This window comes from Cardiocondyla obscurior, linkage group LG21, assembly GCF_019399895.1.
Source record: "Cardiocondyla obscurior isolate alpha-2009 linkage group LG21, Cobs3.1, whole genome shotgun sequence".
NCBI classification, from domain to species: Eukaryota; Metazoa; Arthropoda; class Insecta; order Hymenoptera; family Formicidae; genus Cardiocondyla; species Cardiocondyla obscurior.
The window spans coordinates 135,077-151,333 of NC_091884.1; the positions used below are offsets into that span (position 1 = coordinate 135,077).

At 40.1% G+C, this 16,257-nt stretch overlaps 1 protein-coding gene across 2 annotated transcripts; it reads left to right on the plus strand.

Annotated features, from left to right (window-relative positions):
• Window positions 1–112: 112 nt before the first annotated feature.
• On the plus strand, window positions 113–13,419 carry Skeletor (DM13 and DOMON_DOH domain-containing protein skeletor). Of its 2 annotated transcripts, XM_070670718.1 has the most exons (14): window positions 113–222; window positions 4,744–4,881; window positions 5,483–5,555; window positions 5,712–5,820; window positions 6,242–6,404; window positions 6,494–6,753; window positions 8,778–8,877; window positions 8,957–9,141; window positions 9,217–9,495; window positions 9,694–9,856; window positions 10,179–10,372; window positions 10,478–10,702; window positions 10,790–10,957; window positions 11,373–11,538. In XM_070670718.1, exons 1-14 carry the CDS (start codon window positions 135–137, stop codon window positions 11,391–11,393), a joined length of 2,166 nt encoding a protein of 721 aa, XP_070526819.1. In that variant the 5' UTR covers window positions 113–134; the 3' UTR covers window positions 11,394–11,538. The 2 variants fall into 2 exon arrangements, with proteins under 2 accessions (XP_070526819.1, XP_070526818.1); XM_070670717.1 differs by having other exon boundaries at window positions 10,790–13,419.
• Window positions 13,420–16,257: the final 2,838 nt, after the last annotated feature.

The window sequence follows — 16,257 nt, forward strand, 5'->3', positions numbered from 1 at the left end:
AGAGAAAGATAGAGAGAAAGGAACGAAGAACGGGGAACGGTGAAGCAAGGCGAGCCGGTGATCGCGTAGTGGGACCAACAAAGTTAGCTGGATCGACAACAGATCCTTTTCTCGACAGTAACCACCAAGACACCATGACGACACGATCACTCGCATCGTCTCCGACGCGACGACCCTCGCCCGTCGGACTCATCGTCGCGCTTCTTCTTATTGCGGCGGCACGTAAGTTTGCTCTCTCAATCTACTGCAATTTAATCTCGATCGATCTGAAAGGTTTTGAGAAAAGGCAATAAGTGTTTCGTACTTTTCAACGTTTATATTATAATTCGATTGAACTGCGCGGTCGCGTAGTCGCGAAAGCTCATCAGGATTCCAGTTTGATTGAAGTTGGACAGTGAGATTACGAATGGACCAAAAAAACTAAATCGTGCGACGCAAACAAACGGTTCAGATACCTTGCGGCTTAGTTGCGAATCGTTTAAATTTTCCTTCGAAGTTTATCGGGTTCATTGTATGTTTATTAAGCTTCTCACGCATCTAAATGCAATTATCCGTCGAGTAATCGCGATTCGTAATATAATTACGAATAGATTGAAATACCGGTCTTCACCCTAGGATTCTCATTCCATAGTTCAAACAATGTCCTTGACGAGAAAAGTGAGGGGATTAGAGATCTCAAGTTATCGTGTAATGTTGTCGTCGGGACATTATCTTCGCGGGAATGCGTTTGAATCTATGAATGATGTGCCGTAGACGTTCATTTCCAATCAGTTTACATATTTTGGCGGATTTATTTCGTGATATTTTAATTAGAAATTAACTCACTGGAGATTATTTCAATAACGTTATCCGAAATTATTAGGATACTTACACGTTATTTCGCAGGCTGTTTCCTTGTCCACTCTACTTCGCGTCCCAGGACGACTTCACGCTCTGCGTTTTTGCGGAGCACCATTTTTAGAGCACGCTTTAGAAAGCAAGGAGAAATTACATAGTGCTAACTTGCAATTAACAATCGCTTGATCTAAAAACCAATATTAGTTGGTCAGTTCTATGTTCCGTAATACAGAAAAGAAAGATTAGCTTCGAGAAGAAATTTACCTTTTCTTGAAACAAATACAGCTGCAACGAATTTTAATAACTTCTGCTGTTAAATTTTTCTAAACAGGCGTTTCAAGTCCCAAGTCTTGTTATATCTACAAAGAAAAATAGAAATCAATATATATCTATATATATATATACACACACATATTTAATTTACATTGATATAATATAAGGAAATATTAGATTTAAATTTTATAATAAAATATATTCAAAATTATTTTTAAATGTGAGAAAAAAAATCTTTTGACATACAATTGCAAAGAAAGTGCGCAAAGATTGAAAAAGGAAAATGTCATTAAAGTAATAACAGTAATCACGAAACGAGGAATTAAAATTAAGATCTTAAACATGCCACGTGTTGAAATTTACCGTTGAAGCAATTAATCCGACACTATTCTTGAAATTTTAATTAGTTTCTACATTCTAAAAACGTCGTGGATTTATGCGCCACGTGTAAATCATGTATATTTAAGATTAAGTTTTTTCCCCTTTTTTTTTCTTTTTTCTGAATAAATCTTCACTCGATTACCGAAAGCTAAAGATCTAAACGTGAGGACCGCGATGATGAAATCGAAAGGGCGATAACACGGCGGGTCTCGGCGAACCTCCTGACATTTCCAGGTTTCCAGGAGGTGAAAGTGGGAGCCGGATAACCGTAATTGGCCATCTATATAATACAAGTTCCGAGTCTGTAATGTCGTAATAGTGTCTGTGAATAGTCGCCAAAATGTTTACAGTATAAATAATCTCGTCGAGACGCGATTGCGTTCAAGTCTAGTACCGCGAGTCGTTTATTAGCCGATATCTATTCTGAAATTTCTTACATCTATTAATTTCTTATTGTCGTGAAAAGTAAACGTAACGTCTATTTAAAAATACTTTTCTTTTGTACCCTAAAAACCATCTAAAGTGATCGCAAAACGCAACGAATAATAACAATAATTTACAATTTTAAAAGTTTAATTTAAAAATTCCACGTTAAAAAATTGATAAAGCTACGAATTTTATGATATTGTCTGCTGCGCATCGAAGCATCCCGCTTCGAGCGGGATTCATTTCACGATACTACATTTCTACCTATCAATTTTAACATCTCGAATGCGCTCTGTTGCTAGTTGCTATGTTAGGAACATTTCTACAATCCGCGTTCGTCGAATCCCTCGCGGAAACGTATGCAACCGTCTGACCTTGATTAATGCGCACACCGCGTCAATCCTCGTTGCCCTGACGTTTCTGGATGAATTACAGTCGATGTCTAATACGGAATGCTAACGGTGTCCCGGAGCGAGTAAAGGGTTCGGTTTAACGAGCTAGCCAATGTCACGTAAACCAGGGTACCCGATCTTACGATCTGTCAACAGAAAGCACACTTGGAGTCATTATGTTTTCTAGCACACATGCGATATGCGTGTAGTACAAATAGATGGCATTTGGTCGTTATTAGTACTCGTTAGAATCTGTTTTCTCATTCCATTGATACCTGCATTTTACCTGCATCTTCTAAATATATATGTATGTCAATGATAATATTATTTTATATCATTATTTTAGCTTTAATCAAAAAAGAGATTTGGTCAGAGATAATATTACATATCGTATTGTATAATTGAATGAAAAGGATGTTACCTTTGGCTATACTGGATCTTAGTTGTTTAATAATCAATTAATTAATTAATTAATTAATTAATTAATTAATGCGTCAATTTTTTTTTACTATCTTCAAACTGATTATTTGTCAGTTTATAAAGAGGTAATTATCTCCTAAAACGGTAAAGGATATTTTATAAATCGTTAATCGTTAATTAATTTGTGTTTGCATTTAAATTACATTCCAACAATTAAAGAAAAGAAAAGCAAGGCTTTTCCTCTTGCATTTTACTTCGTAATCGTACATTTGCGTGTCGGTGCAGCCAAAGTGTAGCCTCGAGAAAGAAAATCTGAGGATGGAAACGAACGGCGAGTTAACCGAGCTCGTTTCAATTGAAGATAAAGATATACATAACGTTCCGTGCCACTTGCTTCCAAGATGACTTCCTGGGAGCTGGAAAGTAAGAAAGACATTATGATTCCGCGGGATTCGGAAAAAGCCCGAGAAACAGCGATCTTCTCGGCGGCTGAACGTGCCTGTTCCTCGCGAACTGTCAATGAATCTTCGTCGTGCGTAAACTTAAACAAGAGCAAGCAGGTTCGCCGGACGAGAGTTTGCGGAACTGTTGGCTGAACGGGCTGAACCTAGTTTTGCGTATGCTGGGTACGATAACGATCTCGACGAGTGAATCGATTGATCGTACTCGGCGATTTATTTCGCCATAGTCGAGATGTTACTCGCGAATAACCGTTACCCATCGTATACGTAGTACGTACCGTACTTCAGTTGTTACTTGGCAGTTGTTACTTGGCGGGTTTGTCAGCGACCCAGAAATAGGCCGCGTCTTATTCTAACCTAATCAATTATTACGCGCAGTCTCTTCCGCGAGTTTTCCATCAGAGTTCGAACAATCAACGACGCCTAGTCAGCGTACCGTTCAGATGTATACCCCTTTACCGTAAGGATAAGAACTAAGAATATCGTTTCCACGGTCGCGTAATTAGACGCGTAAAACGATATAGTTGCCGTCAAGGTCGATGAAATTTCCGTGGCTGTTGACCAGTAATTTGTCGCATTAAACTCATTAAAGCATACTTCCGCGCCGCACGAAGAAAAATATTTTACTACACGTAAGAAAATTTTTTTTCTATTCTAGTATAAGTTTGGGTGAATATATAGTATAGTCCCCACTTTAGTAAGTATGTATAGTATATTTTAGCCAAGAATATTAAATTAAAACAAGAATTTACTTTACTTTACTTACTACATAAAGTCGGCATAAAAATAGAGTATTATATGCTCGGAAAGATAATTAATTCTTGTTTCGAATAAACGATAATGAGAATCTTTAACATTTATGATAAGTATTTCTTAAAACTATTATCGAGAATATATTCTTGGTTAAAGACAGTTATTACTTAAAAGAAGGAAAAATGAATTGAATAATTGCATTTCTTTACAGTAGAATAATATTTTTCTCAGAATTACGTCTGGCTGCTTTGTGATTCAGATTCATAGGCATATCAAGTTTTCTAAAAATATCCAGGATATTTTTCCGGGTTTTAGGAGAGTGCCCGATGTAAAAGACACCTCAAATAAAAACTATATTTTTTTTTTACATGCAAAAATATAGGTGGCAAATGGAACGCGTTTTTGTATCTTTATCTTCTTTCCTTTCAGGCGGACAAGTAGACGAGCGAGTGACTCTTTTCGTAAAGAATCGGATGCTAATAAATATCACGTAACTCGATAAGTGGGCAACGACGATTATTCAGTTGCAACATTACGCCGGGATTGTTGTTTATCTCGCTGCACACAATTATGCTAATCCTTTCGCAGTTTATCACTTAGCGTACTTGAACAATCGTCCGGATGCAGAACGTAAAACGTACGGTAGAGCATACTCATCGTGCTTGGATGCGAAAGATAGAAACCGGGGGGGAATAGTATTCTGTTTCGTATGACTTCTCATTCCGAATGACGCTTAATTACCACACCGTTTATACTGGTTACTTAATGGTAATTAATGATTATACATTTCCTTTTGGCAGAAATATGCAGCGGAGCGTACTACGGGAAACTGATCGGCAAGCTGTCTCAATTTCACCATGGCGTGAGCGGCGAAGTTTATGCTGTCGACGCGAGAACGCTGTTTATTAAAGATTTTACTTACGATGGCGAAGGCCCAGGTGGGTACATCGATACTCGCGGATCGGATTCTTTTTTTTTTTTTTTTACAATCAATCCATACCTGAATTTCAATATCGAGCAGTCTACGTTATATTTTTTATTCGATCGCGATATGAAACAATTGGCACAATGAGATTGGAAATTCGAAAGATCAAGGTACGAGTAAACATCAGTTTGATGGGCAATGCATAAAAAGTAAGTGTCGCCGGTTGTTTTGTGTCGTATTTCTGGAATAATGCGAGGGAAAGAAAGAAAAAAAAAACGGGAAAACTTTCCCTCGGCCTGATAATAAATAATAAAGCTGACCGCGATCGACTTTTATGCCGGAAAAAACTTTCCCGAATCTCTCTGGCACGCGCATTCGTGACGTGTTAATAGCCTGCCTGACTGCTCGAGATGCCCGTTCTCCATTAATGAGATATATCTAGATGCTTATTAGAGCTTCACAATCTGAAACCGTGTTACGTGTTTGCTATCTGCTCGTTCATACCAAACCGTTTGTCATCATTGACGGCAGGAGCTCGTTACATAAATCTTTTATCGACTTTATTAAACAATTGTTTACCGATTACATTAACGAAGAGTGCTCTATTCTTTCAGCTGCCTTTTTTTACGCTGGAAATAGCAAGAGTCCGGGCAATAACGGATTCCGGGTGCGAGACGAGCGCGGAACGTAAGTAAGGCTGACAATATATTCCTCTATAGACTGTGCGGTAATTAAAAATGTAATTTAATTAAATGCATCTACAACAATTTATATTTGTCGAGTAAAACTATCAATTTCTGAGCGATTCTTTACGCGCAATTAATTTTTCCTTTCGCTCGACAGCACAAACGTCCTAAAACGGTACCGCAAGAAGGACATTACGCTGACCTTACCAGACGGCAAGACCTTGAATAACATTAAATGGTTTTCGGTCTGGTGCGACGAATTCTCAGTAAGTAACGGATGCATGCTCGTGACCTTGGATCACACGCGATATCGGACTGTGCGTGCTCGTCGTAGACGGGAAACCGGTATCATTTTCTCGAGTTACAACTTTCACACTCGTGCGGACTTAACGGTCGTCTGAATCCGTGTGTCAAGTGAATAGAATATAATAGAATACAGTACGAGTGTCTTGACGAAACCCCGTCGCAAGTTTTCTCGCATAAGATTATCAAATTAATAAAATTGTTTAAACACTTAGGAATTTTAAATCTCCCCCGCTTAGAATTTCTTTGATTAAAAATCTTCATCAATTTCTCTTATTAGTCGAGTAACTCTTCGGTCATTTTAAATTTTTTTAATAAGTCTCGACGAGTTAACAATCAATGATCCGATTGGCAAACCTTTGGATTAATATAATTTTTGTTTAGGTGAACTTTGGCGACGTCAAGATACCACGAGGCTTCGATTATCCAAAACCGCAGAAATTGAAGGCATTGAGCGGCATACATGGCGTTAGTTCGGAACCAGTTGTTATCGTGGACGCTCAGACTTTTTTAATACCCACTTTCAGCTATGACGGAGAAGCACCTGGCAAGTTTTTTCTTTTCTTTTTTTTTTTTTTTTCTATCGAAGCAATCACGACAAAGGTGACGACGAATGTTAACGTTGGCGTTTTACAGATGCTAAGTTCTGGGTGGGCGCCGGACCGAACCCTTCGCCGCAGGGTATCAGAGTGCCCGACGAAAATGGAAAAGAAGAGCCTTTGCGTCGTTACAATCGTAAAACGATCGTGTTAACATTACCAGGCGATTTGACCGTTCATCAGCTTGGCCACTTCGGAATATGGTGCGAGGCCTTTGCCGTCGACTTTGGCCACGTGCAGATCCCGCACAACCCAAACGTACCGCCGTCTCTCAAAATGTTGGGTGTTTCGCCACAGGTATACAGGCTATACGTATTTTATTCAACAGGATGTATTTCACAGTAAACTATCTCTTTCTCAGAAATAAATAGAATTTATCGAGACAAATAAAAAAGTTCTAAATTATATTTTAGACGGTGCTTGAAATAGGCGATGCAATATTAGGTTTTTAAACATTTATATCTCGGCTATTATTGTGAAAAAAAATATAAAATTAGACTTTCTTAATTTGTCTCGATAAGTTCTCCCCACTTCCGAAAAAAAGATAATTTACTGTAGAGCATCTTAACGAAAGGGAGAATGGGATAGATACATTAGCACGTAGCTCGTATAGTAGTGCACTGTCATTGCTTCGTGCGATTTATTATATCATTTAAATCACATTCGCATTTCATCCATTCTAACAGATCGTTATTCTCTACTTTGGCTTTTTTTCCTTCATCTCTGACTGCAAGTGACTTTAATCCAACTGACAGCGTGAACATAGTGATCGTCAATCTTCCTTTCTAAGGAACTTAGACTTTCGGTGTTGTTTTAGTTAAATTTTTTACGATTAAACAGTTTTATTAACGACAAGAATATATCAAATTTGCCTCTGCAGCTTGTTATTAAAATACGCTTAAATTTTTACACAAAAATCTATTTAAAAGTTTATTAAGAAAAAAGTTTTGTTCCGCAATTTTCTTATCAACTCTGTTCATTTTACTTACTCTACGCGAGCGTTCTCAGTCCTCTGGACATTTCTATAAATGGATAAAAAGCCTGTCTCTGTCCTTGTGTTGCAGAACGTGCATCGCGGAGGGCAGGGACAGTTGGGAGCGCTAACAAACGCATACGAGATCTCTTCTTTCGCTTCCTCGTCACCTAGCCCCTTCGCAATCTCGTTTCCAAGTTCGCTTTCGCAACAACACCAACGACCTACGACCTATCGGCCGCTCCTACGCCGTGACGATCAGTTCCATGCCGTGGAATCTGTCAGACAGGCGGATGAGCTTCGTCAGACTCATTCCCCCGCCTACTCATCCGTTGTCGCGGATTATCAGGATCAGTTTTATCGCACGACCGATGCTAACGTAGCATCGTCAACGTCATCCCCGTATCGTCATACCCAACCAAATTCGTACGCGAGGCTTTTACATTTCCAAGGCGACAGAAGGATCGACTCCTTCGTGCGTTACTAAATGCGCGACATACCCCGACCCAGAGTTTTTATTCCACGCAAAAAGATGTTCCTCCTTCCCTCTCTTTCGTGCCGCTCCGTAAAAACAAGTTTCGATCTTGAATTTTTCGTCTCGAAACTTCCTCATACGACGACGTATCGTTATATTATTTTCTTTCGCTATTATCTCGATCTGCTGTTGGACTTTTATCTTTTTTTTTTTTTTTTACCCATAAATTGTTGAGGAAACGGCACACTTCTCGCAAGCATCTTTCGCTAGTTTCTACACTAAATTAATAGTTGTAAAAAAGAATGAGGAATTTCTTGAATGTCCACTTTTGCTTTAACAAATGTTTTACATAAAAATTTCACCTGCTATTTGGAGAGTCTCAAATTTCTTTTTTACGTATGTATATATATATGTATATACTTACGCGGGTGATATATAAAATAATATATATGTATATATACACACGCATACACGACTTACATGTGCATGCGTGTACTATATTTTTGATATTTTTGTACTTATTTTCTACATACATATTTTATATTATTTTATCAAATAAACACGTTTTGTACAAAGCTCTGAGCTTTGCATATATTTCCAAGCATGATCTTAGCAGATTAGTAATTGTCTATTAAAGCTGTTCTACGTTTGTAATTATTTTATTTTAAAATAATTGCTTTCGCACGAGAATTAAATTTAGAGCAACCACAAAAGTAACGAATAGATAAAATGAGAAGAAGCCGCGCGTGTTCTTTAAACTCGAATAAATATGGATAATACTTTGTGATATCAGGTAAACTGTTTATAAATTTAATTCCGCTTGATTATACTTTGTAGATAGATGCAAATAAAGAAAGATTGATGTGATTTCAGTCGAAGCTTAACTGCGAGGTCCTTGAAGACAGCACAGCGTTTGAAGTGCGATGGGCAGTGGCCGGTGACAGTATCGTCGTTCAGCTCGTCGCGCGCTTAGGTAAATATCGACAATTTGCATTAAAAGTGTGTGGCTTCGAGATTTAACGTGATCTTTACGATTAATTGTGTTTTAACAGATGCCGGGCAGTATATGTCCTTTGGCTTATCCGCGGACATAGACAGAAGCACTATGGTTGGCGGGGACGTTACCGTGGCCTGGGTCGACAAGCAAACTCTACAGGGATACGCCGTTGATTATTTCCTAGACGCCAAGTCTCAGTGTTCGGGACGCCGTGGCAGCTGTCCGGATAAGCGTATACAGGTGATGATTAAATTCTCTATCAATATATTTTTACAAGTTGTTTCCTTCGTAATGAAATAACTTGTTCTCTTACAGGAGAACACGGACTCGGTGCGGCTGTTGAACGCGGCGATGGTGAACGGTTACAGCATCGTCACGTATCAAAGACCGCTAAAGGCCAGCGATGAATTGGACCGACCAATCTTTACAAACATATCGCAAGCTATAATCTGGGCCATCGGGCCGCTGAACGACCGACAGGAAGTCAGTTTTCACAGCAGCTACCTGAAAACCGATCGGTTTATCGAGTTCGGCAGACCGCCCTCATGGAATTGCCCGATGCCAGATCAAGATTATCAGCCGCAAGCCACTCAAGTAAGCAATTAAGCGTAGTTAACCCTGATAATTGTTCGTAATCGATTAAACTAGTGTCTGGCTTTTCAGCAAGTTTTTGCTTCAGGAAATAACTGAACAATTTTTAATTTTTGCAAAAAAATATATTTAACTATTTGGTACATAATAATTGTATTTTTTTTTAATTGGTATTATCTTTTAAAAAATATATTAAAATAGGTTGTCACGAGAAGCCCGCAACGTATACAAGCAACTCCTGCACCGGCTTCTAAGAAGGGCGCTTGGGTAATACCACCGATTGAATGTTACGAGCCAGAAGATGGAGTTTTGTACGCGCAATTGGGACCTACCGGAGGAAGACACGGTTACCCAGCTATTACCGGTAAAAAAAATAACTGCTCTCCTTTCAACGCAAAATTATATTTTGCTTAGTAATGTTGAAATATAATTTTGATCGGTGCTGCCTTCACTTTGAGATCGATTCGCTTTTTACCTTTTATATAAAAAGTAAAAGTACGTATTTTATTTTATATATTTAATTATATTGCTTGTCATATAGTTTTGGAAATTCGGAGCCCATTTAAACTTTCGCAAAACTAATCAAAATTCACACGGCACTCAATTCGCGAATCGCCCACGAGAAAGTCGGGGCCTGCGTGGGTCGCATCTGTATACCAAACCGGTATTCGCTTCACTTTCTCCAGGTCACGTCGGCTGGGGAATTTCTTGGTACATCAACGGATTGCTGATACCTGAGATTTATGTGGTGCGTGGACAGCGTTACACTTTCATCGTGGAAGCCGGTGAAGATCCCGACATCCCGGCACGTTATCATCCATTCTACATTACTGACGATCCAATCGGTGGCTACATCCACAAAACTGAAGAAGAAAAAGCGGTAAATGGTCTTGCATGTAAAATATTGTTAGAAAAAGAAAAAAAAAACATGAAAGATGAGTCTTGTACGGCGTTGTAATGGGTGTTTGCTTTGTGATCTTCGCAGAAAGTGAAAATATTCGCCGGCGTGCGCCGAGAAGGAGGCAAAGTCATTCCCGAGGGGGTAGGTCGGCTGTGCAATTGGTTACCGGATCCAAATGCACCTGAAGCGGACACGTTTGATTCGTTTGGTGCTTACCAACGTATCTTGACCCTCCAGTGCGATCCTGGCGAACCCGGTTTCGTACAATGGACGCCCGACAAGAACACGCCAGACACAGTGTACTATCAGGTAATCGGATATCTGAATAATGATGTGTACGTCCGAACAGATTTTTGATTTTGTACATGATATCTGTATACCGTGGTTTACTTGCAGTGCTTCTCACATCGTTATCTAGGCTGGAAGATCCGCGTTGTTGACAGCTGCGACAACAGCGAGGTTTCGGCGTCGGCGGCGAGCAGCGAGAAGCGCGAAGTGTATGCGGAACCGGACCGAGATCGTCAGGATCTAGAGTACGGCGCAAGTATTGCCGTGCCGAGCAAGGTAACGCCAACGGCGGAGTTTCTTCATCCACAGCATGCTCATCATTCTTACCGCGAATACGGCCACAGTTACCCCCATCGTCATTCGACGACTAACAGCAAGCTAAGCGCCTCGCATTCGCAGTCACTAACGAACGCCAATAACAATTACGATCGCTTGCAATTATCATCATCATCATCGCCTGAAAACTCGCACGAGGCACGTCCGAAGGACGCTAGTCACGTTGACGAAGAAGCAGCTTTCCCGCGACAGCAGCAGGAACAGCAGCTGCAGCAACACAAGTCGCAGCAAAAACATCGCTCGGCTACGATCGTTCACGAACCGTCATCTCTTCACGCTGGAACTCATCTGACGGAGCTCGCGCGGGAGATTCAGCATACTTCCACTAACCAGGAATTGTCTAACCTCGTTGCAGATCACCAGCGATCGTCAGTGAGTCACGGGACGAAGTTGCCCTACGTATCGGCGGCCGTCAGCAACACTCAGCTACCGTTTTCCCGAGCGCCGCATCATTACGCAAGCAATTACCATCATTACGTCCGCCATCAGCTTTCCTCGCCTCCTTCGCGTTACTATCACCAGCTCGAGCCGCCGAGGACCCAATTGATGATCATCCGCCGACCGGTCACAACTTTAACGCCCCAAACGATGTTGCAGACGTTACAACAGGCTGCTAATACAATATCAGGCGCGTTATCTTTACCGCTCCCGTTTTCGCTACCGTCTTCCTCGCCGCGGCCGATTCTCATCGAGCGCAAGAAGTTTGTATATCGTCCTGTTGCGATAAGCACCCTCAAGACCACTGATAAAGCACCGCTGTCTGAAAAATTCACGGCGAAAATCGACACGAAACAACGCACGAAGCTCGAGGCGAAGATGGGATCGGTCTCGGACATTACCGAGAATCACCTAGGTCCTCCGTCCTCCACGTGGAAGATTCTGAAACCCGCGCGCAACACTGGCTTCAATCCCGATTCCATCGTCATCGAGAGTGGCTTCAAACCAATCATCAGAAATGTAGTCGACCGAGCGGCCGACGTTGCGCAAAAGAGGCTCTCGGTCGCGACGGGATCGTGGCAGGACGGGCCGCTCAGGAAGAACGGGGATTATCGTACGATCGACGAGTTCTCACCCGTCTTTGTGCCGTCAGTACCGGTAACGGGGTCTGCGTTTGCGGTCGACAGAAAGCGAAAAAAGAAGACGTCACCCACGCGCATTCCGCTCCGTTTCGACGATCTTGACGACATGGAGATGGCGGCCGATCTCAGATTGGATACCTATTATCTCCCGCCGATCGCCAAGACGAAGCCAGAGGAGCTGCCGTCACCCTCTTCTTCCGGTGTCCTCATCACCTACGACGGTAAGAAGCTGCGAGACTCGACCGGCTTGGCAAGATCCATCGCCGACCAGGCCGATTACCGCGGCAAGACCCGGCTGACCTCGGACATTCTCAGCAGAACGCCGCAGTTTGGTAAATTCCAGGGCGAGCTTCCGCCGCTGATTCCTGGCGAGATGCGTTCTAACGACTCGATTCCACTTTCCTCGTACGAGAACGGTCTGCCACCACGCGAACTACTGCTACCAAAAACAAGTACGAGATTGAAGCTGATCGAGAGGTCCAAGAGATCACCCCTGTCAATGTCCAGCACGGATTTTCACCGCAGCGACCGGCTCGACTCGGTCAACGGTGGAGCTCGCTTCAGCATCCTCGGATGGACCGTTCTGGTCGCGATTGCGATCGCGATCTGAGAAATTGCGACGACTCCCCGTGTCCTCCGACGACGCACGTGCCGTATTTCCACGACAAGCACCGGAAGACGATCGTCTAGCCATGACACAGGATTGTTCGGGAATAGTAGACGATATACTCGTACTCTCCAACTGCGTTAACACCGGGGAAGGCATTACTAACCACTGAGAAAACTGTTGGTTTTCTATACACTAGTACAATCCGCCTGCAATCAACCTCGCGTTTTTCTTGCTATTTTTCCTTCATTCTCTCAATCGTATTCCTTGCCTAATGATTAATCACCGTGGCAGATCAACGTTTCTCAACTCTAACCTTTAAATTAATTGAACAAGAAAAACTGAATTATTTAGTCACCTATACTTATTTTATTTTTCTGTTGCAGTATTGCAAAAAATAAAAAAACTGCAGTCTATACGTTTAATATTAAGTATTACAATTAAATAATGTTAAAAATAATTTAACAAAATATTTAAAAAAATTTAATGAAATATAAAATCTCCGATCTCAAATGTATTTGCGATAATGGTAAGTAAAAACGGTGAGTTATAACATAAAAAGACAGATACGCGAATATACTCGATCGATGTTTTAAAACCGCCGATTTACAGCTGGTGTACGAGGCGTTTGCAGCAACAGGCACTTGTTGAGTTTTGCTGGCATATTTCCTGTAAATAAGTTTAAATATTTGTTAATAAAGGTAATCTTGACACAATTGTTTCCCAGTTGTTCTGTGCACCACTCTGTTTTCAGATAGAACGGAAAAAAGCTCAACCTCTGCCTTTTACTCAAAAATAATAAATATCCGAAAAATGTTATACCTTGTTTCATTTACGCTGTACTTTAAAAAGATTCACCTCAGCTCAGTGATACTAATTAAAATAATATATAATAAAACGCGAACTCGCAATCAAACAATTTAGGGAGCGCTGTGATTGGTCGACGCGTAATTTCCCTAGCGCGCCGACCAATCACAGCGCTTCATCGATCGCCTGATTGCGAGCTCGCAACAGACTTACGTGACATGTTCTACTGCAAACAAGAAGACACGCGACCACGCAAAGAGCATCGGTTTCGAGACGAAAACGTCGACAAACACGTCGAGGCATCCGCGTGTGTTCTCTCACGGTTCACCACCGTGTACCTGTGTCTAGTGAAACGCTGTGATTGGTCGACGCCAAGTTTCCCTAGCGCGCCGACCAATCACAGCACTCCATCGATTGCCTGATAGCAGGTTGGTAACAGACTGTAACTCGTGCTATTGCGTATCACTAGAGGTCACGGCGAGCACGCGTTTACGAGTTCGAAACGAAAATGTCGAGGCATCCGTGCGTCGTAGCCCGTTTCTCGTGTCGAACTCGAGGATTTAAGACGGTCGGGAGTGTCATGGACTATCTCGCGAGTGTCCAGATGACTCGGCAAGTGCTACCTGAGAGGAGGAGGAGGCCCAGGAAGGGTATCCTGCCCCAGCGGAGCAACCCAGGGGTAAGTAGTATCAATTTTCCTTCCGAATCACATTCTGAATTACATTACGAATTTACAATATAATTTTGTCATTTATTTGTTACAGATCAAGAGGACCTCCGCTGCTGTGCAGTGTTCAATGAGAAATAGTGCCGCACGCCGATATCTAATTATACGAACCGTAGCTGGTTCGTCGGTCGCTTCGGGAGTGCCGTCAGTTATCGGACGCTTTTTACTACGATTATTTTTTTACGGGAGTGCCGAAAAAAAAAAACGCGCGATAGTGTCAACTTATTTTCGCGAGTAAAATCACGGTCGGGGTGTTCGCGAGTGACTTGTGCGCGGAAGGACGACTCGTCACGACGTCGCAACTGAGAGGAGGAGCAGGCCCGGGACGGGCATCCTGCATCGGCGGAGCAACTTTTAGGTGAATATCAATTTTTTAAATTAAATAAAAAAAAAACTTTTACTTTTTTTTTTTTTAAACTTTTGAACTAACTAGCATGTCTACATTAATATTTTCCTCTTTATGTTACAGTCACCGGCAGAATTCTTCAACTCCGCTGAAGCTCATGCAGATTGGTGAGTCGCATGATTTTATTTCGTAGTTTATATTTGGGTTTCTTGAACCGATAACACGTCGTCTACCATAATTTACTGAATTATAATAACACGTATGAATTGGGACCTCTCGGAAAACAGCGCACACGAAGCGTGTGCATGGTTGGTCCTATTTAAATAAAATGTTTCGTTGCGAAATTGATAAAAATATAATATTTATAAAGATTTAGGTTGTTAGAATTAGATTGCGTCAAAAAGTGAGGAATAATATCGTTGAATTATGATTTACATCGAATCGGTATGTACGCTTTTCATTTAGAATACGCGATTCTGAAAATATTTTTATGAGCCGTTCACAATTATGATAAGCAGTATTTTATTGTATACAATTAAAAAAAAACAAGTCTTACAAAACGATCAACACGCAATTAGTATACACAATATTAACATTACATATACGAGATAAACCGATAAAAGCCATTTGTCACTATAAGTTGTAATAAAAGATAATATATGTACGACCTAAAAACGCTCATCTTCGCGTTATCTATTGCACAGTAAATTCACGAGAACTCATATTTTTACAAACACCTGCGTAGAAATTCTATTTAAAACAAATAAAAAATATAAAGAATATAAAAATTTCAAACACGAGCAATTTTTTATAATATTCATATATATTATAAGATTATTTATAATAAATACTTAATATTTTTAAAATCGATGAAACAAAAAAAAAAAAAAATTAAGGAAAGATATTCACATGCTGTTATTTAGAGAAGAAAAATTTGTTTTAAATTTCATGCACTTTTTTAATATTTTTGATGCTCTTTACAACATCCCTAAATATCTATAAGAAGAATCAATAGAAAATCTATGTATACAAAAATTATTTTCCAAGTTCCATTAGTTTGACCATTGCAGAAGTATGAGCGTAAAAAGCGCACAACGTATTTACATATGTATATTACAAGGATATGCCATTTTCCTCTTTCTATCGTCCTTAATTATACAAGCCTACTGAACATTCGAGTAATCAGTTTTCTATGACTTTAGATAATATACATTTTTTTATACATCTAGTCATGTTACGTCGGTGATAAAATTTATGCTTATAAATGATTGATAGTTTTACCTATACATGTAATATTGCAAATTAGTTACTGCACTTTTGCATATAAATGACAGTCGATTAATTCAATATTTTATTCCATATGTACCGTTGGAAATAATCTAATTATCCTCTTATTTTATCGTATTAGATACGTTTATAATATATATTTAGAGATATTCTCGCAGAAAAGCGCGATGAATATGTTTAATTAACCGGTACCATAACTTTAACGGGCTTAAGTTTTTATTTACAAAAGCACATTATTAAAAAAAAAAAGAACTGATATATTTCATGATATATATTGCAATACCATTTTTATCTTTCGCAGATAAAAATTAGAACATGAGTCATACACATTATATATATATGTATATATATATATATATATATATATATATATATATATATATATAT